The 27760-nt window shown below is 54.3% G+C and overlaps 1 protein-coding gene across 3 annotated transcripts; it reads right to left on the bottom strand.

Annotated features, from left to right (window-relative positions):
• Window positions 1-372: 372 nt before the first annotated feature.
• Window positions 373-27406, bottom strand: WIPF2 (WAS/WASL interacting protein family member 2). Of its 3 annotated transcripts, XM_075911542.2 has the most exons (9): window positions 27248-27368; window positions 17139-17331; window positions 10524-10651; window positions 9609-9741; window positions 8991-9104; window positions 7627-8289; window positions 6405-6614; window positions 4690-4791; window positions 373-3571 (listed from the first exon to the last, which is right to left on the bottom strand). In XM_075911542.2, exons 3-9 carry the CDS (start codon window positions 10584-10586, stop codon window positions 3531-3533), a joined length of 1326 nt encoding a protein of 441 aa, XP_075767657.2. In that variant the 5' UTR covers window positions 10587-10651; window positions 17139-17331; window positions 27248-27368; the 3' UTR covers window positions 373-3530. The 3 variants fall into 3 exon arrangements, with proteins under 3 accessions (XP_075767657.2, XP_075767656.2, XP_075767658.2); XM_075911541.2 differs by lacking the exon at window positions 17139-17331 and having other exon boundaries at window positions 27248-27406; XM_075911543.2 differs by lacking the exons at window positions 17139-17331; window positions 27248-27368 and adding an exon at window positions 25842-26255.
• Window positions 27407-27760: the final 354 nt, after the last annotated feature.

The raw sequence follows: 27760 nt of genomic DNA, 5'->3' as shown, positions 1-27760 counted from the left end.
GAGAGTTTTGCGGGGCCCAGGGCAGCACAATTTCGTGCATGCGCCACGGCCACAGCTGACAGGTAGGAGTGCGTGCACGGGGCCTATTGAAGTGCGGGGCCTGCGACAGCCACCCCGCTTGCCCTGCCCTATATTCGCCGCTGCTTGGTGCTCTTAGCACGCTATGAGGAAATGGCTCAGAGCATGTCAGGAAAGGCAGGTCTGGGTCACCCCCCGTGGGCTGTGAAAACCCAGGCCGGTGAAAACCTGCCTGCACGTGATTGCTCCATCTAGGTTTCACTTCAGCTGGGAGAGGGGGGATTCACAACCTGGCCACTGGATCCTCAGGCCCTCAAGACGCACCACCCGGAAAGAACCCAACACACTGCAGAGCACGGGGATTACTGTTTTAATAGTGAGGTTTTAAAGAATTGCATGTAGGAGAGACGGGAAGCAGCATACAGGAGGCAGCCCACGTCCGAGCTACAGTGCTCATCCGCTCAGGGAGAAGTCGCACCTTGAGAGATGGCTACAATCTTGAAGCAAAATGTAACCAGAAAAAAAAAACCAACCCCAAATCACACAATAAATTATACAAATCCAGCAACCATGCGGCCTCCACAGGTCAGGCCAGGTGCATTTCTCCAAATGGGCCATCGGATACTCGGGCTTTTCCATGCTGAGGAGTGGCTGCAATGAAAGAGACAAGAAACTGGAAGCTTTCTGCTCAGGGTGCTGCCGTCAAGAAGAAGTGGGGATTGGAAATAGGCCCATGGAAGGAAAAGCAAACAGCAGAGGTGGGAAGATGCACGCCGAGTTGCTTCACTCCACAAAACACATGGAGAGGAGTCCGCAATGCTTTGGACACAGATAAGGCACTGTGAGCATGAACGGAGAAAGTTTTACCTTTTGTTTACGTCCAGCGGGTGGGTGTCTTTCGGCAGCCTCAGCGAGCCCCTCCCTCCTGCAGCCCTTCGGAGCTGCTCCCGGGGCAGCGCAAGACTCCAAGAAACAGGACTGTTTGGAATTCTGTTCCCAGCGGATGCCAAAGAGGACACAGCACAGTCTTGCTGGCTGGGGAATCCAAAGCGATCGTGCACCTCTTGAGGGGCAGACTCCCCTCCTCTTTGTTGCAGTCTATTATTAGAGAAGCCCCCAGGCTCAAGGGCTCCATTTCAAGCGATCGGGAAAATCAAGCAAACCCCACGTCATGCTAAGCAAAGTTTTGGTCCAATTCTTGTCAACAGTCTTTTCTGGTGTGAAGTGGGTCAGGCTAGTTGAGGAAGCATCACGTTGGCATACGACGACATCCTCTGCACTTCCTTCTGCCTCTCTCCTCCACCCTAGCAATTCCATGCCTCCCTTCCGGGCTCCCAGTGAGCTGCCATGAGCAGCACCCTTGGCTGAGTCACAGACCAGTTGGGCAGAACTGTCAGCTACTCCCCGAACCGCTACGAAGCTGGTTCCGTCAGTGGGGAGAAATGGACTGATAAGGGCCAAGATGGACAGACAGCACAGCAGGGCGATGCAGGAAACGCAGGCGGGTCTCAGAGGAGCAATGGAAGTACAATGCCACGCAGCAACATCGGAAACACCTAACAGCAAAGTGCTTTGGCCCAGAAGTAGCAATCTGAACAGACGGGGGCATCTTTATTGTTTTTATTTAAATGCAATTTCAAGCTTATTGGTTTTTATTTTTTCCCTTGAAAAGAACCCCCTCTGCTTCCAAAACAAGACTTACAGGGAGCAAACGTTACAGGGAAAGGCTTTTTTTTTCTCCCTCCTTTTAAAAAAAAAAATTTAAACAAAAATGCACAGTGCATTAACTTCTCTTCCCGCCAGCTAAGCTGGGCAGATATTTTTCCCTCCAGAACACAAAACAAAAACACACCCCAACCCCTTTCCCCAAATTTCCTTTAACTGGGCAGCGGTCCTCAACATGAGTGCTGCCTAGTTCTAACGTAAAAAGGATACATTTCCATCATCATAGAAAAAGAGCAGTTTAAAGGTGAGGATTTTAGTATACTTGCAACAGGCCCACCTTTATCCTATATTACAAGCTTTTTACAACATACAAAATAGATCAGTAACTATGATTAATGTAACCCCCCTCCAGGTTAGAGAGTCAATATACAGAATCATCAATCTGGTACCAACAGGACAGAGTAGTGTATAAGGCAAAAACAGCAGCTAGATACTGGATGATTATTATTAGAAATCCTTCCGTGGAAGATGAACAGTCGTTAGCTAGTCTGGCCAAACGAGGCAATCTCCTCGTGAGAAATAGTGTGAAAACATCCCCTCTAACCACACAACCCACAGAACACGAGGACCCCAATCTCCCTCCACCCCCACCGATTAAAACCTATTTACCAGGGTGTCCATATTTTTTTTGCTTATTAACATTATAACAATTATCTTCTTCCTGTTAAAATTATGAATTTGGTCATTTAGCATTAAAACGAGAGCGCCCAGCAGGCCAGGAAGGGCTGTGCCACCCGCTGGGAGGGGGGCAGTGTTTCACAGGATCCCATCAGCGTGATTAAGTTGACCATTCCCAATACGGCAAGCTGGCGCACCATGGGCCACTAGCTACCATCCATCTCCTAACCAGGGGGTGAGCCGGAGACACTTGCAGCTGCTGTGACCAAGTTAAAAATCCAGGAATGATTAGTCTAGTCAAATTCTCCGCTGGGGGGGTGGGGGAGCTAGCAGCGCTCTATTTGTTACAATGATGTACTGAGGAAGAGCTGTGCAGCCATGCACAGCAACCGTAGGCAGAACACGGCCCTGGAACTGCAAAGAAAACTTTCAGCTCCCACCCACACAGCTGCTGCAGCCTCCCCGTTACAGCCACAGTTCAATCCCTGCTGGAATGGCTCTTCCGGCACACCTTGGGCTAGGATTTGCTCTGCCCAGGGGTCTGAGTTCCTGTGGGACAGGATGGTCCCCTTCGCTGTACCCCCGGGGGTGTTTGGGAAAAGAACATTACTCACCCTGCCGTGTTAGCCGACCTGATCAGTGTATCGTGTTCACAGCCAATAGTGTTCAAGACATTTCGATTTAAAACCCTGCCCCTTTCCCTGCACTTCTTTCTCCAGCTCTGACCCCCCTCGCCCTGCCCTAGCATGGGGCACCACGCTGGGGTCTGGCCCCAAAGCCGTCACACGCTAGTCTGCTTTACTTAGAGGTCGCCCTACGTTATATTAACTTTATGGACCAGAAGAGTCTTTTTGCCCAGATCTTCAGAGTGGAGCAGGAAGCCTCCTTCCGGCCCGGCCTGCGGATCTGCAGCTAAGCAGCGGAGGAAGGGACTCACCCAGGTGCCTGCTGCCAAGTCACTGTGTCCAGGTATGAAATGCATAGATGGAGGTGCGAGTGGATTCATCCGGGTTTGTTTGTTCCTTGCAACAGTTGGAAAAAACAAAACAAAACACTGGGAGCGGCTCATGCAGGTACCTAGGGGCAGGGAGGCCGGGGAAAGTCCATTCAAGGGAAGGAGAGAAGGTCCATCTCCTCACCAAGGAACAACCAGACTGTGCAGCTGGACTTCACCTGGGGATGGGAGGCAGCGGCGGGGCCCCCCGGGTCGCTGCAAGGCAAGGAAGCCTGGTTAGTTTAACGCAGCAGGCCGCTCAGGAGAGCTTTGTGGCCAGATCACCCAGCTAGGAGGTCTCCTCACGGGCCGCCGCATTGAGTTTCGTTCCCCAGCCACCAACGCCTGCCAGGTCTGTGCATTCCCAGGCCACACCCCCCAGGTGCCCAGGGAATTCCCAAAGTGTGACACATCTGGAGCCTGAGCTCTGTGTCCAGCGACCACAGACCCAGCCACTGCCGCACAGGCAAACCCAGAGCCACCATGACCACTCCAAGCACTGGCCTCCGATTGCGCTTTGGAGCATCTGCCAGGGGAGTGGCTGGGCAGGATACAGCAGCACCTGCTGGAGAATGAGGCTATTTTTGGGGGGTGGCAGGAGAGTCTAATATATTTCAACAGCCCCTGGTATGGAGAGTCCAAGGGCCTCCGGAATTAGTCTTAGGCAGCTACTTCTGCTCCAGACTTCAATGATCACCAGCTCCGAGTCTCGGGCTGCTTGTGTGGGGGAGGTTCACTCCCCTTCCCCCGGGGCAGAATGCCAGACACAGGCCTGTGGCTCCCCCGCCAAGGCCCTTTTGCCCCAGCTCTGGCACACAAGGGAGCAGAACAAGCCCCTTAGGGCTCCTCCCAGGCCCAGCACTGCTCAGGCGGCTCCACGGAGCCTACCCAGGTCCCACCACCCAGGGGATGCGAAGAGCCACTTGGCCCCAAATGAGCAATGGAGGAGCCCAGCGTGAAGCCCGGGCTTTTGCAGGAGCAGGTGAGATCAGGAGGCCAGAGCCCTGGAAGCTCCACACTGATGGAGACAGGTCTCTGGGGGCGAGTAGAAGGGACAATACGGTCCCAAGCCAAGAGCTTAAATCGAGGCACCTTTGGGTTTAGAGCCCAGGTTTGAATGGGGGGGAGGGGGAGGGGCAGAGACCCTGCCCCTGGGCTGGGAGAAGCCGAGCTGATAGAAAGACAAGGGCCAGGCGGGGGAAGCAACGCTCAGCAGCGCTTTACCCTTCCCCTCTGAGGCCATACGGCCAGGCGGTTTAGCGGGGCAGGTGCCGGGGAGTCCTCCACCAAGCAGACGCGGATATTTTAGCGGCATCGGCTAGTCTGTCACCTACCTCGGTTCGTTTTGCTGGGGTAGATTCTCTGGAAGTGTTTATACTCCTCTGGAGCGGGGAAGTCTTCGACGGGGTGAAAGGAATATTTGGACTCAAAGTCATCTGAGAAGAGGGAAAAGGGTGAATCAACTATGGCAGCATGAGGGGGGAAAAGGTCAATGGGCCCCTGAGTTCTGCATCGCGGGCTGCAAGTGGGAGTGCTATGGGACAGCCCCAGAGAAGCTCTCCCTCCCGCACAGCTGGAGATGGAGACCCCGGGCTTTGCGGGGGGAGCACAGCTGAACAGAAGTGGCTAAAGCAAGACAGTACAAATGGACCAGAGAATTTTTCCCTTCACCGGTAACTTCCCACGTCTCCCTGGGCCATGTGACTAGCCGTGGGCCTACGAAGGCAGACGAGTCCCTACACGGGGCTGAATTTCCGCTGGGACGCGACTGGGGCCCTTCCATTCAGCGAGCTAGCTGCAAAGCCGCTCGCTGGATTTTCGGAACGGAACCCAGGACAATCAGCCGGGGTGAATCCAGGAACTGACCACTCCGACCTCGATCCAGTCTACTCAGGTACCAGAGTGAGGCACGAGGAGTTTGCCCCGCTCCCGCGTGTCCCTGCCTGGCACCGCTTAAGGCTGGCAGGTTTTCATTCAATAGCTAAGCCCAGTGCCCTGCAGGAGTGGGGATTCCTGAAGGTTTCCCATCCCTCTAGCTAGCATAGACATCACATCTAGGGAACACAGGGCTTCCCGCCACTCCCGAAAATTCATCCATTTTACCCTCCCTTGTCTCTAACGGAGCAAGAATCCTACCAGAACAACTCTCAGAAGCCAGACCACCTGCAGCTAGAGACCGGAGGCCCTGGGGGGGTCAGAACCCTAAGGGAGGAGCAGAACTAGTAGGGTCCCACCCCAGAGCAGGGGGAGGGGGGGTTCAGCCCCATAAGAAGACCCTTGGGAAGAAAGCGCCTGACGGTTAACAGCAGGGCTGCTGTCTCTCTGGGCAGCACTGTACTGGAGCAGGGATGTCAAACATCGGTTAATTGAATAGTCGAGTAACCTCATGAAATTGTATCGGTTAGTCGACTATTTTATAGTCCCCGGGGCTGGAGCTGGTCCGCAAGGGGAGCCAGTTTAAAAATCAGCTCCCTTCGTGGACCAGCTGTCTGTCGCCTTATGCAGCTCCTTCTGAGAAAGAGGCAGCCATGCGGGGTGGCAGTGGCCCGTCAGGGGGGAGGGGAGGGTCTGAGCTCTCGGACCCAGCGCAAGCCAGAACTGAGCTGGGCTGCCTGCCCACCCGGCTCTTAATACACTTGAAACGCAGAGCCACAGCAGGGGCAGGTCCCAGACCCGTTGCAAGCCAGGACTGGGCCAGGCTGCTGGCCAACCTGCTAACAAATGTACTGGCAGGGAGAGGGAAATGCAGATATTCTATAGCATTAGACAATAAGCTTTTGCTTGTCGTTAACTGACTCCTGTTACATCCCTACACCGGAGACAGGCCAGGAAGGCTCGACCTGCCAGCACTGCCCTGTGCCCAGCCAAAATGATTGTTGAACTGCTGCAGAGTCAGCAGGGGGTGCTCACACATTGTTTAGGTAGGACCTACAAGAACAGCACACGCAGCGTGGGTAGGGGCCGTTTGGAACCTGGCCTGCTTTGCCTAAGCAGGCCAACGCCGGTTTGGAGGCAGGTTCTCTCGGGGGGTCTCACGTCATCCACTCACCCAAGAAAGATCGCACGGTGGCGATGGAATCTCTGTGCCCATTTCTCACTGGTGGAGGCGGAGGCGGCGGCCCAGCCGGCGTCCTGGTAGGGGGGGGCGGAGGTTTCCCTCGACTTAGCGGCTCCGATGACCCGTGCATTCTGTATGGGGGTGGGGGCGGGGGCGCGTCTCGACCACCGTTCCGAATCAGCGGGGGTGGGGGTGGGGGGGCTGCAATAGAAACCCCGGGGTCAGGCCAGATAAGGACACGGGAACAGCCAGGCCGATGGCCCAGCAGCAGCCACGGCGGGAATGAACAGAACAGCATCACCACGGAGCGATCCTGCCCCTCGCTCACTCCCAGCTTCCCGCAAACCCTGGCTCAGCTAGTCCAGCCACAGAGTGGGCAGCGCTCTAGTGCGTCATGCCGTCTGAAACACCCCCAGCACTGGCTTCCTCGCCTGCTCAGAGGGCACTGCCAGCTCTCCAGCGGGCACCCAGCACGCCAGGCCCAACCCTCCTCCGGCCAGCGGGGGAGTCCATGTTCAAACCCAGCGGTCACCCTCTCAAAATCCCAGCATGCAGGTCACCTGTCAGGCTCTGAACGGCCTCCTCCCCATCACTAGCTGAGACTCCATTCAGCCAGATGAGAACTGGCTAAGTACCTACTAGAACCCTTTCTGCTGCTTATCGCCCTGCCGGGACACATTTGCAGCTCGTGGGTAATTAGGTTAATTACCCAGAATAATGCACCAGCTCCGGAGCTGGGCCTCAACCGAGGGGGTCCGAGCTGGTGACTGGGCAAGGAGGAACTGCAGCCTTGTGGCGCAGCCTGGGACGGCGCACTGAAGAGGACGATCAAGTCGGAGGGCTGCGCTTTCCGGCTGCAGAGCTGAGCAGGAGGGGGAAGTCAAGAGCGCCAGGGGCAGACGCTAGCAGCCTGAAGTGCAGTTGCCTTAAGCCACCGTCCGAAAGGCTGACGTCAGCCCCTGAAGCTCTGACTCTCTCCCAGGCAGCTCCTGCGAATGAGGGTGCTCACGCCAGCCACAAGTTCCGGGAGCAGGCCAGGCCCCCTCAGGGATCCGACACACGGAGCCTGACAAGCAAGCGCCCCCCTTAGCCGCAGCAGGTGCTGGGTTCCACATCCCCCACCTCTCGCCTCGCACAGAGATGCAGCCAGCCGCAGCCTCTCCCCACGCTAACTCCAGGGCTGCTCAGCAGGGGGCGTTGCAGGGCTTCTTACCTGCTCCCCTGCTAGGAGGGTCCCGGGCCGGTGGAGGGGGCCGATTGCTCTGGAGCGAGGGGGAGGCTGAAGAGGGTGGAGGAGGGGCCAGGCCCCTCACAGGGCCTGGGGTCTTCCTATGCAAAGAGTTGTGTCTCTGAGGCAGCTCCGGCGCCAGCTCGTTGGTGGGGCTGCAAGGGCCATTGTGGACGCCTGGGGGCTGCCGGTAGGGGGGCGGAGGGGGCGCTAGAGACTGGTTCTGAGAACTGGACCCTGTTCGGACATTCACTGGGGAAGGGGGGGGCTTGATGGGGGGTGGTGCTGGGGGCCCATCCCGGCTCATGGGGAGCCGCTGTCCTGGAGTTGGTGGTAACGGCTTCTCCCGGTTGTAGGAAGGCCCCTTGCTGCTATGCATCACAGGGGGTGCAGGAGGGGCGTTGGCTCGGCGGCCTGGAGGCGGGGGCGGAGGGGCAGACGAGCTGTGTTTCATGCCGGTACTGCTGGTGCTGTTGGGCCGGGAAAGGTCAGGCAAGGAAGGTCTCTGCATCCGGGGAAGCTCGGGAGGGGAAGCCCGGTTGTTGTCGGAGTCATCATGAGGTCGGCTGTTGTTCACGGGCACCGGGGGCCTCGGGGCTGCAGATCGGGAGCCAGGCACCTGCAGCGATTGCTTGCCGGAGGAGCTGTCTGCAGCGGACAGAAAGCTGGGTTACTTGCCAAAGGAGGGAAAGAGTCCGAGCTGGGGCCCATCCTGGCCTAGGGCTGGAATTAAGTAAAAATCCACGGGCTCCACTTGGTGGGAAGGGGACACAGCACGGCAGGGCTAGCGCTCAGCTCATGCCAGCAGCAGGCCCAGGAGAACGGGAAGTGCAGGCAGCACTTACTACCCCTCGCGGGTCCTGAAGGCCAAGTGCACACACCGAAGAAAGGCAAAGTAACGTTCTCCTGTTTATGCTTTGTGCTCCTCCGGCCATTCCCGAGGCACGACGGATGCTGACAAGCCTCACCCCAGCCTAGGGGACACACTGCCCTTCATGGGACAGATGGGGAAACGGAGGCACAGGGCAAGCAATCGCTTGCCCAAAGTCCCAGACGGAACGGCTGTCAAACCTGGGAGTTACACCCCGAAGCGCTTGGCTCTCGGGCCTGTGTTCATCTGGCCAGGCCCAGTAACCCTTCCTCCATGGTGAGAGACCCCCCCAACCCTTCTGAGAACAGTCAGGCCTCAGAGTTTAGTGAGGGTGGGGCATTGGGAAGGAGCACATCAAACCACGCCTCCACGTTGCCCCATACGCAGGGATGGGTGCATTGCAATGTGCTGCGACGCGCCCCGGCCCCCCAGCAGCGCCGGCTGCATTTCGCTCTCCAGCACGTTACCGACTGGGTACCTGAGTTTTCCTTTCCTCCCACGGGTCTGAGCTTGGGGACGCCCCCTTGAAAGAGGCCCCCTTTGGGCTGGATCGCTGCTGAACCGGAGCTGCTGCCACCACCTCCCTTGGGTTCTGAAATGAGAGGGGCCCACGCTCAGTCCCTAATGCAGCCCCTGCCCATGGGGTCCCTCTTCTTCCTGCTGCTTTGAGGTGGAGCATCCCAGCTCCAGACGGGCCGGGCCCCAGCAACGATGCACCAGGCAGACATGCAGGGCCCCTAGCAGCTCTGCACACTCCCCCGCCTCTCCTCTTAGAAACGGACCCCTCCCGGGGCTGTCCCGGAGCTGCGGATCACTGGCACGTCGACAGCTGGGCACCAGCTTGGCCCCAGCCAGGGGGCGGGGCCGGGGGCGGGGCTCAGGAGCGTGTTTACAGAATGGGGGCTCCGAGAGGCTGGGAAGCGCCGAAAGCCTCTAAGCAAAGAGGTGGGGGGAGACCAACTGGGCCAGGCGGCTGCAGTTTCACAACCGCACGCCCTTCCCAGCAGCAGCCCAGAGAAGCGCCTGAGGGAGGGGCTGGAAGTGCAGCTGGAGGGAGCCCCAGTGCCGGTTGGGCCCACCCCCCCGGCGTACTCACTCTCCAGGACGGGCGCGCTCCGGTCATTGATCTGCGTCACCTTTTTCAGTCTGGTCCCTTTGCAGATGTCTTGGAGCAGGGCGCCTCGGCCTCGCTGCTCGTCTCGGTTCAGCTTGGGGGGCTCAATGTTGGCCTGGAGATGGGAGGAGCATTGCGGAGAGAAAGCGCGTCAGTGACGGGAGCCCGACGGCGGACTGAGCCTCCCATTCCGGCCCGGATGGCAGCCCCAGGGGCTGCGCCGTCCTTTCCTGCTTCAAGCCCTCCCGCTCAGCATCAGGCACAAGCGGGCACATCCCCCCAAAGCCCACAAGAGGAACGTTGCTCCAGTCGCCCTCCTCCTTACCCCAGGCACGAGAGTGTCCCTGTTTCCGCCAGGGGCCTCTCAACCACCCCGAGATTCTCTGCTCTCCCTCGGGGCCACTTGGGACCAGAGGGGGAGTAAAGAGGCAGCAGCCCTGCAGAAGCAGCTCACACATCACCCGCTGCCCAGCTACACCTGGCTTTGGAAGAAGCAGGGCCACTCCCAACTGGCAGGCGAGGGAACCGCTGGCCCACTGGCCACCTCTCATCCCTCGTCTCCTCCCCCATGGTCCCAAAATGTTCCTCGCCCTCGCAGGGCCCCGCCTCGCTCCAGGAGTTCTGCCAATGAACATCGGGAAATCCGGCCATGCCCACACACTACCCGGCCGCCCTGCTGAGCCCCAAGAGGACACTGTTGTGGGCAGACAGACAGAATCACCAGGCCGGGAGCCATCCCCGGCATCGCTTAACTGACACATCCCTCTGCAGAGCATCATTCGTGGTACACGGGCATTGGCTGAGCCCAAAGGGGAGCGACCCCATCGCCCTTGGAGAAAGGAAGGAGTCAGGCAGAATAGAACTAGCCCCGGGAAGGGAGGATGGGGGGGCGCTCACCTGATTAAAAGTTGGTGGTGGAGGGGGGCCGGGAGGCGGTGGAGGGGGGGGAGGGATCGGCATCTTTCCCCTTCTCCTGGCCGGCTCAGTCTGCGTAGTGTCCGTGGAGCGTTTGATCCCTCATGTACCTGGAATTCAGACAGAACCAGTTAGGGGCCCCAGGCCCTGTCAGCACCACCGCAGCAGGAGTGGTGGGCCCAGCCAGGGCAACTGGCACAAGCGGGCCACATACTCCAGGGCACCCCACTCCCGCACTTGAGCTGCCATGACAACGCGGCACCCTGGGACCGACCCGCGGGCAGATGCCAAGCACAGAGCTGTAAGGCACGGTGCCACACCGACGTCCCCCTGCAGCTCTGGCCCAGCAGACGCTTCTCCGAGGGCTTGGCCACAGGACAGCGACACCTGAGAGCTTCGAGCGCCTCCTCCTGGCCAGCGTAAGATGTGAGATCGGTGCCAAGATTCCTGGAGAAGCAACTGCCATCTGCAGGAATCCGGGGTATCCCCCAGACTCTCTCTCTGGGCCTGCTCTTAGGTCCCTAGCAAAGAAGGATCAACACTTACTTCCTGATTAAAGGGGGGGAGGAGTGGGGCTGGAGGGACCCCAGGCTGGAGCCCCCCACTGGTTAACTGCAAGTGGTAAACATCTCCTATTAAGGGTGATGTTTACCGGTTAACCACTCGCATCCCTGACAGGAAGCATCAACAGGCGAGTGCACCAGACTTCAATTCATTTTTAACCTGATCGTCTCAATTCAGAAAGGAAAAAACCAGCTGCCTTGATCCTCCTCCCAGGCCATCTACACGGCTTCCTCCTCAGCAGGAGGCAACTCGCACAGGGATGCAACAGGCTTGGGACACCTACAGCTCATCGGGACTGATCAAGAGCGAACGCTGCAGAATTCCCGGCTGGGAGCTGCAAGCCACGCACGTATCAACATCTTTTACAGTGTAAATCGTCATCTGGAAGCACGGGAGAGGGACGCGACCTGGCGTCCGCACCCCTCGGTCACAGCCGGGTAAATCTCTTCTTCCTGAGCCACTCCCTGAGACAAGCATTAATGCCAGATTTCCAGAAGGGCTCAGGTCCCAACGGGCCAGCCAAGTGCCTGAAAAGCTGATGTAGTGTCGAGGTTATGATCCCAAAGTGCCCAATGGGAGCGTATTTCACAGCCTAACTGTGCATAGAGCAATCTCCTCATTTAAAACAGCTGACAGCAATGCTTAAGTGGCACACTGTCTTCAGAGCTAGCTTGCCTAGCACAATGCAAATCAGCACCTCTTAGGCCTTTATATAACCTTGGCTTTTCACAGCCTGCACAAACCATCCACCGCCTACAATGAAACATTTACCTCAGGAAGTAGATCAAGGCACAAGATGGTGAGTCACCAGGTGACTACAAGACACCGATACCTGCCAGAGCCATTAGTCTGACTACATAACATTACAAAATTAAAACACTCCAACAGTGGCGGCTAATGGAATTGGAATGTGACAAATGCCAGGACTCGCTTGTCAAACCGGGAGTCACCCGTGCGCCAGCCAAAAATTGGGAGGAGGAAAACTTTACACAGCAGAACCAGCGCAGAAAAGCACAAAAATACTCATCGGCAGAGAGCCTCCAATATAAAAAACAGGTCTGGTATTAATACCCGGTCATTCAATATTTTGTATTTACATTTGAAAGCATGTAGACCACAGATCCCTGGTCCACATCCCAACATAAGCGAACCAAAGGGTTTAACAGGCATTTACATGACACAACAAGAGTTCACATACTTCATAACACAGAAAATTAACCTTGGCCAACCTTGCAGTATCTGTTGCTAACTTCCTACCTTGCAAGGAAAACTTGTAACAAGACTGCGCTGTTTCTAGGAGATGAGCTACAGTACAATTTACAAGTCAGGCAAACTGTACTGTCTAAATAAATGAGGTCTTGTGTTGATAGCTAAGCTGTGTTCATTTCTTTTCATACTAATTCACAGAATCCCGTCATACCCACAATACCCCTTCCCTTCCAAGCCATCAGAGCAAATCGGGGCGGTTCTAGACCGACTATTTACACGTCCTGCCTTTAAAGTGGCCCCAACAGACTGAAAGAGTCAATTTCAAACACCAGCGTTCATAATTTAAAGGATTTTCCCTGCCCGAGAGCCCACATGCCAATATTTGTGGCTTTACAACCACTTCTCAAAAGATCTCCCATTCATGCTGTGCTGGCTGCGTGAAAGATCCACACAGAAAACGGGAAAGAGTGAAACTGACCCTACCGCCACTGTTAAAAGCATAAAAAATAAAGAGACGAGACAAATACTTTTCCGCTAAGTCTTTCTTTTACAGCAATACTAAGTGGTCACTGAATCATTACTATGCAAAAAAAGCAGATAGAAGTGTCTCTTTAAATACTGAGATTTCTTGTTTGAACACAGCACACCAAGTGAGTGCCACAATTCAGCTACTCTAACGCCCTTTCAGGCAACGCTCTCTCAGCCGGAGCTATTACACTCTCTGAACTTTTCAGACTCTAATCCAAGACCCAAAGAAAAGTCCTAAATAAGCTCAAAAGCTTGTTTCTTTCACCAACAGAGGTTGGCTCAGTAAGAGACCCTAACCTCACCCACCTTGTCCTCAACAATCTAGGAGGCAAGGGGATTGGAGTAAAACATCAAATCCATTCAGACAGGAACCCAGACACAAGAGCAGATCTGAACAAGAACAAGCTTTGACAGGAGAAATAATGTAACATACTTGGCCGGGGTTGTCTGTGCTGCCTTCACTCCTGCCGATGTCTCTAAACAGAAGCTCCCTTAGCATCACTTCTGTTCCCACTCCTTCCTGAAATGAACTCATGCTTTTGTGTGTGTGTGATGTCACAAGCCCAGGATTGTGATTTCATAGCTTGGAGGAGAAGACGTAAATAGCTTGGGGCTAATTAGCCAATAGTAGCAATTGAGAAACACGCACCAGGTAAAGAGATTTATGATTCAGTCTGAAGTATCTCAGCACACCACCTCCTCTTTCAGACAGCCAATCCACGAGGGGCTGACTGCACCCCATCATCTCAATGCATGGCCTGTAGGAACATTCAGATCATTAGAGAGGAGTTTATCAGCAATGGAATGGATCTCCAATGAGTTCGGCACCTTGCCACAAGCATGACCAAGCCTGATGGAATCACCAGCGTAGAACATGCAAGGAAAGGTGTTGCTATCTAGTTCTCGACTAACACAACACTTCCCATAGAGTCTGAACATTACACACACCGATCCTGCATGGCCTTGCAAACACAAGCCGCGCTCAGATGTGACTGAAGCAGCCAACACTACTGCAATCAGCACCCTAGATAAAGAGCTGCTACCATCACTGCACAGCAACACAGCGTATGATTTAAGGTCACAAAAGCACATCACCGGCAAAGCCCAGGATAAAATGAGGGCACTCTTGCCTCCACATCCTCTCTCAGACCCCTTGGATCTCATTGTGCCTCTGAGATCATTACTCAATTTCACCAGTGGGATGTGCAATCGAAACAGAGGAAAGATCCCGATGCAGAATTAACCTAGCAACTGTGGGGCTGAGTGGGGAAAGAGTGACAAACAGTTCTTACAGATGCACTTTAATCTCTGAACGCTTTGCACGGCACATGCCAGAGCAGAAGCCCCAGGATACAAAAACAGACTTTTAAATAAAGGTTCTGTGCTAGAAGAAAAAAAAAAAAGGCAGAGAGTCGAAGCTAAAGCAACTGGGGGAGAAAAGGAAGCTCAATTGCTAGCGGACAAGTTACTTCATTTTACAGTGTGGCCTAATCTACATTATGAATTAACTACTTGGCAAGGTAGGCGAATTAACATCTTTTATTGGACCAACTTCTGCAGATGGAAGACATAAGCTTTGAAGCTACACAGCTCTTTCCTCAGGTCTGGGAAAAGTGTCTCTAACATCCCGCAACCAACACAGCTACAACACCACCACCGCAAACACCTCGGCAAAGGTCAATTTTAAAATTAAGAACCACTGAATTCAACTGAGCTCAAAAACCACCTGTTGGAGCATGGTTACTTTATGCCAAGAGCAACAAGGAGAGAACTCCAAGAAGGAATGCTGAAGTAATGTAGATCTTGGAGTCATACGAAAAGCAGACATCTTGTGTTACATTCACGAAGACAGTCAACACAGCTGTTACAAAACGGAATTTCTCAGAGCAATGCTTACGGATCCTTAATGTTAAGACTATGCCTTATGGAAAACGCACCCTTCTAACACAAAGTAGTTTAGATAGCTGATTTCCAGCATTTCTTTTCCCGTGTTCTTTATTAAACATGAAGATCAGTTTCCAAACAAAAAACTTGGTTAAGGGTTTCATACAGTTCAGCCTCTGATTTGTGGTGGAAGCAACTGAGACCCCCAAAGCAGGACACCATGCAAAGGCACCGAATAGACTGTAACACAGAATACCGCCATGCTCTCCAGGTAAGCCAGAGAAAAAGACAAATGTGCCGTGTTTGTCTTTTATATATACAAGCAAAAGTAGCATCTTCCCATTTTCTTCAGCTGCCACCTACAAAATCAAGAGCTCAGAATGGGGAAGTGTTTTTCGGATGGCAAAAGCAACCCGGCATCCTTTGACAGAGATGCTTTATGGTAGCCAGTCAGAACGCACCGAAAAGCTGATACACTCATTCATCTGCCCAATAAACCCAAATCAGAAGTGGTCTATTTGCAAGCACTTCTAAAGAACAAGTCATTTCCCTCACCCTTGTGAAGAATAACGAGTCCAAACTTCAAAAGCCCATAGGATTTTAGTGATCAACTGTGCTTAGCCCTGGAGAACCTGCGCAGTTCAAACCCATGCAGGAAGAAGCCTGCATTTTCCAGATATCTGTGGATCCAGATGTGCTGCAAAGAGAAATAACTAGTTTTCTACAGAATTCAGTACTGATCCTTTATAAGCCACTCAGGACTGTTCACTGGAGATGCAGCAGTGCCTTTCATGTGTCCTATGCACAGTTCCTCATTTTCAAAGGGATTTGGGTACTGGGCCAGATGCACGTGTTATAGCTACAATGCTTCTGCGGCTTGTTTGCATTTGCAAACTAAGATGAAGCAAACATTTCATCCTCAGGGAGGGCAGTGGCTTTGAACTGCAGATCAGAGTGGAAATTTCCAACCCTTCTGATGTCAGGCTGATTGCCGGAGATAGCTACAGTAGCTTTTGGACCATTCACAAGATTAAACCACTTCCATACTTTCCTTCTTCCACCTCCCCAAAGTATTCCAGATCCCCGACCCAATCTGGAAGTTCAACATTCCCAATTCTGTTTCTGAAGAGCACCATGGCTGCTACATAATTCATTTACTCTGCACAACGTCTCAGAATATAGGGTCAGCTGGGCTTTTAAAAATGGATCATAAATCCTTTAAAATTCAGAGCTTCTCAGACACGTGGGCCCCATCTCTGAGTGCAGACATACCTGCTTCAACCCGACAGGACTCAGACACTCACCATGAATTATTAACAACCCAGACACACTGATGGTGCATTTATTAGTTCAAGGTTTGTTAAAAACCACTCTGCACCTGAGCAGGAGCTTTGGCCCACTGGAGGACTGCCGAGTTGAGCAGTGTGTTAACAGCTTTCCAGAAATCTTAACTTTCTTCATTTCACAAAGGAAACATGTCAGCAGGATCAAGGAATCCGGTCATCATATCAAACAGAAGCAAAGGAAACAGCAAACCCGAAGGCAGGAAACACCCCTCCCATAAAGGCTTAGGGATTTCCCTCCCCCCATCCCACAGAACAACCCCTGAGGCACAGAGAGGGATGGGAATGCATGTGACGGAAACTAACAAGAGGACTTTTCTTAACTACATTTTATTTTTTAAAAATTCTCTCCTGATTGTTTCACTGACAACAGGAAATGGAGGCAGAATCGAGAGCTGAGGGTTAGACTGTGTGACCCCATAAAGGCATCTGGGGAGGGGAAAGGGAGATGCATTTGATGGCACCACCCACGCCGCCAACCAAACAATATGCTACAAGAGGAAAAAGGACCCCAGAGCCTTATGTTTGATTCAAGTTCGTAGCTTATAATTCAATTAAAAGTGACATTTCTTTAGCAAATGCTGATGATCTAACTTCCCCTGCCACTAAGAGCTTTAATAGTTACTTGTACGTTTTGAATAAATTAAACTCTCACAATCAGAAAGAGAAAAGAGCTATTGTGTAGTCCATCTAGTGGTACAGGAAAGGAAAACTGTTTCAGAGCAGAAGTTAGGTGCAAGAGGCGAATCTACCAGGCAAAGAGAATGTCAAATAAAATCAGAATCCGCACTGAGCAATGCAGAAACAAGAGATGCTACTGGCTAGGCTGACAGGATTTTCAAAAGGTGCTAAGCAGAGCCCTACGTGGAGACAAAAACTGTATCTGCATCCGTATATGCAAAAGTGATCCGTGAATATCAGATTCATCCACATACGTGGATGTGGATACCTGCAGATATAAGGTGGATACCTACAAATTTACAGGGTTCTATCTACAAAATTTGTATCTGTAGCCACAAAAATGAGCAGCGGACAGCCACAGCTGCATTCACGAACATAAAGCACATACCCGCGGATTTCCAGAGCTCTGGTGCTACGGGTCTGTATGAGAACATCATCTCCTCTAGGGATCCCCCTCCTGCCTGGGCACGGTGCTGCAGGGAACTTCACCTCCTGCCCCCTCGCTGGTGATCTTTTCTTCGGCCCCATGATGGCCAGTCCCAGCCAGTGCTGCTGCCACTCGCTCTCAGCACATGTCCACACTGTAATGAACACCAAGGCCAGTTCACGTCAGCTGACCCTGCTGCAGGCTATGACATCACAGTGTAGACACTTGTGCACTGGTTTGTAGACTGCTCTTCCTCATTCCCATGCGTTCTATTCTCATTGGTTTGAGTCATTCCCACCCAGCTTTCTCCAGTAAGGACGAGCTGTCTCTGGAGCATGTCTCAAGATCCCTTCACAGTCCTTCTTGTTCCAGGGAGCTCCTTGGCCTTTAGCTCGTTCCATTTGCTAGCCTTTGGTTTTTATCCCATAGGCCACAAGGGACTGGACATGCTGGTTTGCCTGCCTCCCTGTACCTGCACTTTCTAGTAGTGATTCACCGGCTGGAAGGCAGTGCTGGCCTCTACAGTCCCTCGCATCCTTCTCTTTCACAAGGGGGAGAGTTCGGTCTCATCCTTTCATGCAACCTCACAAAACCAGGCTCCTGTCAATACTGGACACAGTCAATATCTGTAGGGCTTTCCTAGGCAGGGGCCAAGCAGAGATGGACCAGTTTATAATCCAGACGACGCAGGGCAAGGAGCAGGCGTGCAGCGCAACTCATTTTGTGTAACTACAACAGTAACATTATGGGAACTGTTTAATGGCATTCCACCCGGTGAGATGGTCTCACAAGAGAGAAGCGATGCAGGCAGGAAACAGTTGGCTGTGTGTTTTCTTAAATCTAAATGGCTACAAACGCAGCTGCTTCTAAACCAGTTCCACAGCCCGCAGGCAATTAGGAGCAGGTTTGCAAGAGCGATGCTCATCGATTCAGCACTTATGAGTTGCACGGAGCCATTCACACAAATGCTCAGGGTTTGTCAGTTCTGAAGCCACAGAAGCATTATGCTTGGCCCAGTTTTATGCTGGAAGATCAACATGGCTGCTCTACGGCACAAATGTGCAATTCTATACCTATGGCACGACAGCAAAGCCCCCCCATCCCCTGCAATCCAGCCTGCAGAGCATTTTGTTATCCCCACCACTATCTATGCGCTCCAGGAAAGGCGCAATATGGAAGCACCTGCCTGCCACCTGTGGCAGATAATCCACATGGACTCCCAAATCATTTTATTCATAATCTGTCTTAGCCATAGGCCTTTGCGCATAACAAGGGACCAATACATTAAGACAATCTTGCAGCCTTTACTCAGGCAAAGTGAAGCTAACAGAGTTGAAGGAGCAGGTCATAGGGCCACAACTGCAGTTGCAGAGGCGAGCGTTTTGCAAGGGCTGAGTAAGTGTAAAGAAAGGTCTTGTGTTAACACAGGGTGAAAGTGACACTTCAGCCCTTCCCGGCCTAGAGATAATACCCAGCCCCGTGGACTGATGTATAGAGCCCTGCAAATCCGTGGACATGGAGGCAGATACCCGCAGCTCATTTTTGCCGCTGTGGATACAACTTTTGTATCCACGCAGAGCTCTACTGATTTCAATCACTCAATGCAAAACCTGCCTGTCACAGACAGGCTTCAGGGGGTAGCCAAGTTAGTCTGTACAGGATAAACTTAAAAAATAACAAATGGTCTGGTAGCACTTTATAGACTATGAAGACTGGCTGTGCCCATGAAAGCTCATGATCCCATCTACATGTTTTGTTAGTCTATAAAGTGCTACCAGACCATTTGTTATTGTTTAAGTTTGTCTCAGACAGGTTTAACTTGTCTTTGCCACTGGGACTTTGGCTCTCTTCTAAACAAAAGTACATCCTAATTGGCTGATCTGTTCTAACTATTAACACGTGTTGATTTACAACTCAGTAGCATTTCTACACCAGATCTGGTCCATCACTTTGCTGCTTAGGAGGATCTGCTATCTATAACTATGCAGGTTCATTTTAAGCCACTATCTTGTTTAATTAATTTGTAAAATGTTCCAAAATGGTGAATGATTTATTGCTTACTGACTAGCAATTAATTTTTTGTTCATGACTTGTACCAGCCTGCACTAGGCTGGTAACTGGACATATAGTTTCTTCATGCAAGCAAGCAAGAAAAAATATTTTCCTCGCTAGGAGTTAAATTTCTATTAAACCTTTAGAGCAGTTTAGACTCCTTCTTCAGAGAGAAAATCTTCCCCGGATGGCAGGGCACCAGACTCGAGTCTAGCACCACAGTGTCAGCAAAACATGATTTTAACAGCACCAACGGAAGTTGCTAAGACCAAGTTCAGTTTCTCAAGGTAGAGGACCAGGGCTACGCTGTTCAATCTTGGGGGGCGGGGGGGGGGGGAGAGTTCAGGTGTCTACTTAGGCCCATACCATGTAAAGATAAGGCCTTTTTTCTCCACATTGGAAGTACTTCATTTGCAACCCGACTGGAAGAGCAGCAGCCGTGAACTGAAAAGCAGGGAGTTACACACCCAACATTCCATCTAAACTGTATTAAAACAGTGTCACACCACGCTGTTTAGAAGGAAACCCTGAGCTAATGGCCCCCACTGTCTCCAGATAAAGAAACATCTCAAGATGGGCAAAGAAAACGTTGTTTAATAGGATTTAGTCAGGCAAGAAAAGTCTTTATCAATAGCTGTGGCTGTGAAACCCTCATTCTGTTATCATGGTCCCCACGGTCCTCGTTTGTCTGTATGATCTGTCTGGTTTTAATTGTTTCTGTCTGCTGTCTAATTAATTTTTCTAGGTGTAAATCAATTACAGTGGTGGGCTATAACTGGGTAGAGAATTATGTTACAATAGGTTAAGATTGGTTGGTAACATTTTAGTAAAATAACTGGTTATGGTTTAGCTAAGCAGGCCTCACGTTTCACTATCAGCTGGGATCCAAGGAGATCAGAAAGAAAGGACCAGAAAGGAGGAGGAAAGACCTGGGAGAATTCACCTCAAAGACAGACTGAAATCAGAGCTGCCAAGAGTTTTCTGCATGACCGTGAGGTGCAATAACCAGAATCCAGAGAGACTGCCCCGGCCTGGCCAGCAGGGGGAATTTGCGAGGCCCTGTGTGCCGAGCATGTGTATGCTGGTTGCTTGGTATTTGCTAGTATATACAGCAAGGCTATTACTGTGTAAGGCTCTTGCACAGGTGAAAGATCCTGCAGCCCCGCAGGAAGTTACGCCCTGAGCCCTAGGAATTGGGTAAGGGGGGTATTTAAATTAACAGGGTTACACTTTGAGCTTTAGGAACTAGGTAAAGGTGTGTGTCCCTAGAGCGTGGGCGGGACAGAATTTTGCCCTGATTTTCAGAGGGCCCACACCCCCGGAAGTCAATAGGAGCCGCAGATGCCCATCACGCACGCAGATCCTCCGTGTCATTCCAGCTGTTACAAAGCCAAGCCACTGCAAGGAGGACAGACTTGGAATCTCAAACCCTCACCCAAGGCAGGCTGGCCAAGGGCCCTTGCTCCTCTGCACCCACACCCCAAGCCTCGGTAGGGATCTCTGGGGCGGAAGCACAGACAAGCACTGGGTGTAACCGCACACTGCAGGAGCACCCTCCACACCGGTCACGTTCAGCAAGGACGTCACACCACCCAAGCTGGGCAGGACTGGATCGACCCCCAGGGACACAGACCCAGTGTTGACTAGTGTTCACCCCCTGCCCTAGAGTTTCAGAGTCACCTTTTTCACTCCTGTGCAGATGGAAAGGGGTCACGCTACACCAACCGCTGATTCTCCCAACGGCTTCCATTTGAGTGCTGCTCTGCTCACGAGCCCTTGGAGGAGGGTGGTAGGGGACCTGCACTACAGGCAGGCTGGCTTCCCTACACTGCTCTGGGGTGTGGAAAACGTCACACTCTCTGTGGCGTCATTAAGCTCACCGATACCTCAGTGTGGACACCACCAGGTGGAAACCTGGCTACCACATCTCAGAGAGGTGGATTATTCCAGAGACCAAAAAGCCCCTCCCGTTACTATCGCGAGTATCTACACAACACTACGGTCGAGCAGCTGCATGCGGCTGGAGGGCTTCCCACGCGGACGCTCAGGGGACCCGGGAGCCACCCTGGGTCCGTTCTGGCCACAAGAGTCTGCACTTGGGACTGAGCCGAGTCCTGTTCTGCCTTGTGCATCGAGACATGTAACAGCTGCCCAGAGCTGGAAGCGTTTCCCAGGGAGCTGCTGCTGTTCTGGTGTCTGAGCATCACTCTGGAGAAACGGGAGCAGGGCTAATCCAAGGTGACATGGCAACACTGCTCATCAGGGACAACGGCAGCTTCTCACTCATCCTGACCAAATCACCTGCCCGGTTCCACCACTGTCAGGGTCTGTGACTTGCCCAGGCTCACACTAAGTACCTCAGTTTCCCCATTTGGAAACTAGGGATGTCAGTGTGTAGACAACTACACAATTAACTGATAAGCCTGTCGAATACACACAGTCCTCCCCTGCTGTCACTGAATCAGAGGCAGCAAGAGGGGGGAAGATGGGAACATCTGATAGAGAGGCAGCAGAGCACAGGTGAGGGGGCAGGCTGATACAGGCGGGGAGCCAGCTGTTAAGTGGCTCCTTGTGTGTGCCGGCTCCGGGGACCCACCTCTCCCCTCCCCCGGCTGCCTCCTAGAAAGGCGGGGTAGGGGGGCGGGCAGGCAGGAGCTGGTGCCACCTTTCTCCCACCCTTCCGCCCTGCTGCCTCTATCAGAGACAGCCGCCTGGAGCGACAGGCAACCAATATGCGTGGGGAGCCGGTTTTTAAACTGGCTCCCTTCGCAGACTGGCTCCCACCTGCCACCCCACGTGGTTGCCTCTAATAGAGAGGCAACAGTGTGGGGTGCCAGGGGGTTCCCCATAAGTGGGATTGGGAGCGCACGGGCTGCCGGCCCCGCCCCTGGGAACTATTGTATAGTCATGTAACTGCTAACGTTATACGACTATTCAATTACACTCTAAGATCTTTATGGAAAAGGGAGGGCAACGGACTCACTTCTGTGAAAGGCTCCAATACTAAGGGCATGGCTACACTTGCACTCGATCAACAAAACTCTGCTCGTTCACGGGTGCTGAAACGCTCACTCCCTGCCCCCCAGCCATGAACGACTAAGTTTTGCCGCAACAAGTGTGCGAAGTGTGAAAGCAGCTTTGTCGGCAGCAGCCCCCGTAGGAGGAAGAAGTATGTTGTAAGCAAACGTGCCAACAACGTTCACACCGGCTGACTTGTAGCGGCAGGGTTGTGTCGCCACAGCCTTGAGGCTAAAAGCTGTGTAGAATAGACATCCCCGGAGCGTTGTTTCTGCGCCCCAGGAGCAGCGAGGGGGAAGTGATGCAGGAACTGCTGCTGGGAAGTCAGGAGAGGGAAGAGGAGTTTGCTTTTGTGGGATATCGAACTTCGGCCCATTTTCCCCAAGCCCTGACAAAACCGCTTGAAAGCAGAGAGCGCCAGGAAGTGAGAGCCCTCCTCTGGAGCATGCAGCCTCACCTCTCCTCCCGACTGTCACTTCCAAGACAAGGCACAAAGACCCAATCCAGTTAGAACAGAAAACCCAGTGGCTACATCTACACTGCGGAAGAACTGTTTTGCGCAAGAGTTCTTGTGCAAAAGGTCTTCCACAAGAGCGCGTCCACACTGCCATGGACGCTCTTGCGCTTGTGCAAGAAAGCTCTGATGGCCATTGTAGCCATAGGGGTTTCTTGCGCAAGAAAATCATGTTGCCTGTCTATACTGCCTTCTTGTGGAAGAGCTCTTGTTCAAGAGGGCTTATTCCTCGTGGGGAGAGGAATAATTCTTCCGGAAGAAGCCCTGTTTTCCGACACTGTACTGTAAATTTACTTGTGCAAGAATGAGCATGCAGTGTAGACACCTGGCAAATTTTTGCACAAGAACAGCTGCAGTGTAGACATGGCGAGTAACAGCTGAACTCCGGAGCAGGCTCCAATACCCTGCAGCCAGTGCAGCAGAGACAGCACACTGCTGAGAGCTCCAAAATTCACACACTGCATTACTTGACAGTCTGCAACGTAAGGCAGGGCCTTGATTTAGCACCAAGTTGCGAACAAGTAAAACAGCTCCAGTGACAGGGGAAGACAGTCAATCAAGCCAGCCTGGTGTCGACACTCTGTTTAGGAAGCAACCAGTCCGGCTGCTCCTGGCCCAGGGCACAGCTCACTGCCACAGGGGTTCAGGCTCCATCAGCCCCCTGAAGCAGAGAGGCAATACAGCTGAGCACATCTGGAGCACCCCAGCTACTCCACACACGGCAGGAATTAGGCGAACTCCTATGAAGTCATTCAATAGTTGGCAGCAAAAGCCCAGCTGACTGGTATTGACAGGTTGGATCACAGGGGTCACTTTGGGATTGTTCCCTGGTGTGCTGGCCGTGCCACTGAGCCCTGCCCTCAGGCACACCCATCACCCCACCCTGCTGGGCCAGAAGCTCTGGTCTCCCCCAGTCCAAACACAGAGTTGGGGTAACAGCCCCCTCCCCACCAGCAGAGCAGCACAGATGCTGAAACAGCCTTATAGTGGAGTTCTGTGTTGCTCTTCTGGGGGGCTGTTACCCCAGCTCTGTACCTTGGCTGGGGGAGACCAGAGCTTCTGGCTCAGCAGGACAGAGGGGTGGGGCGCCCTGAGGCCAAGTTGGCAGGCTCAGTGGCGCACCCAGTAGGGATGTAAAATCCCGTTTAATTAACCGGTTAAACGTTAAGTGCTCCAAGCCGTCACAACAGTGTTCCCGTTAAACTCTCCATGAGCGAGCAGAGGCGCACAGCGCTGTGACACGCACAATAAGGCACGGCACCACAACGCTATTGCAGGCGACACTCTTCAGGCGGGCCTGCCTCTGACAGCACCCAACTCAATCCTCCCGGACAAATTCGCACCTGCCACTGAACCTGCCATGGCTTCTCCAGCAGCAGCCAAGGCGCTCTCGGGAAGGGGAATCCCCTCTGCCGAGCACCCATGGCCTTCTCTAGCAGGGCTGCCCTGGGCCACATCAAAGCGATCAGGAGCAGCCCATCACAGGCAAAGCAGGAGCCAAGACGGCTGACGGCTCAACAAGGGGCCCCAGATAAAGCCGTTGGGGTTCCCAGCATCTTTCCAAACATGCCCAGCCACATACGGCCATGCAATCTGCTCTCGCAGTGGCTCCTTTCAGGGACTCACCCTTGTGATGCTTCTTTCCTCATCTCAGCACCATTCTAGCACACCTGGACAATCCAGGGAGGAAGCTGTAACATCCCCATTCTCGCTCATGCCAGCTGCGTGCGACCGTTTCGGTCTTGGCCTGGAGGGTGCCTCTTCCTCCCCCTCCATGTCCAACACCTGCATTTCAGCAAGGAATTATTGCATGCACAGGCCAGCTGTCTGCAAGGCGCTGTTGGCAATGCCTGTGAAGGGCGCTCCAGGTGCCAGGGATGGTGCATCCATTTATCCGCTGATCATGACAAGCGATTCACATCTGTTTCCATCCCGTCCCATTGGGCAGCCCTGAAGTAAGGGCTTGCCAAGGCTCCCGAACAGCTGCAAAGGGGGCCGTAGTCTCTCCCGAAAGGAATCCGCTCCTCACAGCTACTGAGGCGGAGATGGATTATTCCCAGCTTAACAACAGTAAAGGGATTTGTGAGAGAGGCGCTCCAGATGCGTCAGTTTGGAAGCGAGCTCAAGCCGCAATTTGGAACATACTCACTACAGCCTCCGGAGCACCAGGAATCCCACCTTATCCCACCCGCCAGCACTCTACGAAGCACAGCGATATCGTTGCCCCATTCCCTGGAGGGGGAAATAGGCCCAAAGAGAGGCAGGGACTTGCCCTCTGTCACACAGAAGGCCAGAGTAGAACCACGTCTCCTGAATCCCAGCCCAGTGCTTTACCCACCAGGCCACACTGCCTGCAATACACTGATTGCTCCGCACCCCAACTGACAGCATCCCCCCCCCCCATTCAGCCCTGACCACTCCCCACCACGGCTGCTTCTCACACCTAGCCTGCAGTGCCAAGTGAGGGAGAGCATGCCCACCAATCAGCTGCCAACAGAGGAGCATGCCAACAAAATGCAGTGAAAAGGGAAAGCTCAAAGCCAAAGCACCTGGCAGACCCTCAGGCCGGGGAGAGAGATTTTTCCCAAACACGGCCCCCAACCTGCAGCCCTTTCATAGCCCCTCCTCCTGTTTTGGACCCCTGCAGATTATCTGGGGGCATCAAGACACCAGGTGGACAAACGCCCGGTAAGAGCCACAGTCTCTGCTCGGGGAAAAACAGAACAGAGGACAGGAATAATTCTGCAGAGCAAGGATACTGGAGAGGACAGGGCTTACCCCACAGCCGGACAACTGCTTCTTACAAGCCATGAAAGAAAAATGGCAAATAATCGGCTGCCTTCTATTTGGTTGGCTTAAAACAAGGACTTTGCACTGGACACCCCATTGATTGGCAATGGAGGCGCAGAGCCCCTGAGCTCACAGAGCAGGAAGCTGGGGGGGGGGGGGGAGCATACATTAAAGATCAATACTGAGCATTTCCTTGCAGGGACCAGGCTATCACATGATCAGTTAGAACCACAGCAATGCACAATTTACCAGATCGGATCAGATAATATCGGTCCACCCCCAGCCGTTACCTGGCCTCTAACTGCAGCCAAGAGCTGACGCTTGTGAGAAAAGGGAGAAGGCCCGGCATGCACCACAACCGCTCCCTGGCTGCAACCGGACTGGCTCCCAGGCTAGGGATGACACCGGGGTGTTCCCACGAAGCCCAGTCCTTAAAATCCAGCCGCACAGACAAACCCAGGGCAGGTAGGCAAGTGAGCCTGGAGATGTGTCCACCTATTCTTCCGCATCCGCACGCACACCTGGCCTGGGTAAAGATGAAAGGCTGGGCAGGGGGCCTTGTGAGAGCGGATGAAGAGCAGGGAAATCCGGTGCCCCCCGACTCACTGTCCGTATCATTCCTGGGCGAGGGGCCAGGCCCATTGCAGGCACAGAAGGTCCAGGGTGGGAGATGGCTGGGGGGATGCTCTCAGGGCGCCAGGGAAGCCAGGCTGGGGGGATGCTCTCAGGGCGCCAGGGAAGCCAGGCTGGGGGGATGCTCTCAGGGCAGCCAGGGAGGCCAGGCTGGGGGGATGCTCTCAGGGCAGCCAGGGAGGCCAGGCTTGGGGGATGCTCTCAGGGCAGCCAGGCTGGGGGGATGCTCTCAGGGCGCCAGGGAAGCCTGGCTGGAGGGATGCTCTCAGGGCAGCCAGGGATGCCAGGCTGGGGGGATGCTCTCAGGGCACCAGGGAAGCCTGGCTGGAGGGATGCTCTCAGGGCACCAGGGAAGCCTGGCTGGAGGGATGCTCTCAGGGCAGCCAGGCTGGGGGGATGCTCTCAGGGCAGCCAGGCTGGGGGGATGCTCTCAGGGCAGCCAGGCTGGGGGGATGCTCTCAGGGCAGCCAGGCTGGGGGGATGCTCTCAGGGCAGCCAGGCTGGGGGGATGCGCTCAGGGCAGCCAGGCTGGGGGGATGCGCTCAGGGCAGCCAGGCTGGGGGGATGCTCTCAGGGCAGCCAGGCTGGGGGGATGCTCTCAGGGCAGCCAGGCTGGGGGGATGCGCTCAGGGCAGCCAGGCTGGGGGGATGCGCTCAGGGCGCCAGGGAAGCCAGGCTGGGGGGGGGGGGTCTCAGGGCGGCCAGGCTGGGGGGGGGTCTCAGGGCAGCCAGGCCCGGGGGGGGTCTCAGGGGCTTTGGGAGGAGGCACCGTCCCAGGACACCGCGGGCCTAGAGGGACCAGCCCCCCCCCGCAAAGGGACCCCGGGGGCGCTGGGCCCGTGGCCCGGGAACGGGGGGGGCAGAGCTCAAGAGCCCCCCCGAGCCGGGGCCGTTCACAGGAAGGGCCGGCTCGGGGGGAGGGGCCCCCAGGGAAGCGGAGCTGCGAGAGCCCCCAGGCCAGCGCCCCTCCCCCCGCCGGATCTCTCCGGCCCGCGCGCCGCCAGGCGCCCTTTGGGCTCCGGCACGTCGCAGCCCCAGCGGCGGGGGAGGGGCCCCTCCTCACCCGGAGCCGCCGCCGCCGCCGCCGCCGCTCGCTCCGTGCCGGGGCCTCCTGCCTCCGCCAACCCGGAACTGAGCGAACCTCCCCGGCCCCCAGCCGCGGCGGCCAAACAAAATGGCGGCCGGTGACTCCTGTGCGCATGTGCGGAAGACGACACGCCCCCTCGCCCCCCCTCCCTTCGCAAGCGATCGTAGCGCGACGGGACGCTCAACGCGCGGGGGAGCTTGCGGGCGCCATGTTGGGAAGGTCATTCACTGGCGCGTCTCGGAGAGAGGCAATATGAGGAAAGAGACGCAGAGAACGAGGAGCGACGGCCACGTAGGAAAGGTCATAAGTAGTGTCAGAGGCTGGGCAGCCGGAGTAATGCGGAGGGAGCAGACATGGTTAGCCCGTACATATCGGCCATATTGGGAAGGTCAAACAGAGCCGGCCACCGCGGCCATTTTGAGAAGGTCACATAAGATGTTGCTATGTCTCCATATTGGGAAGGTCACCGCGGATGTGTGCCCTGGACCA

The sequence above is a fragment of the Pelodiscus sinensis genome, chromosome 29, assembly GCF_052426305.1.
Source record: "Pelodiscus sinensis isolate ZL-2025 chromosome 29, ASM5242630v1, whole genome shotgun sequence".
In the NCBI taxonomy this organism is placed as follows: Eukaryota; Metazoa; Chordata; order Testudines; family Trionychidae; genus Pelodiscus; species Pelodiscus sinensis.
This window is presented reverse-complemented; position numbering and strand designations above follow the sequence as displayed.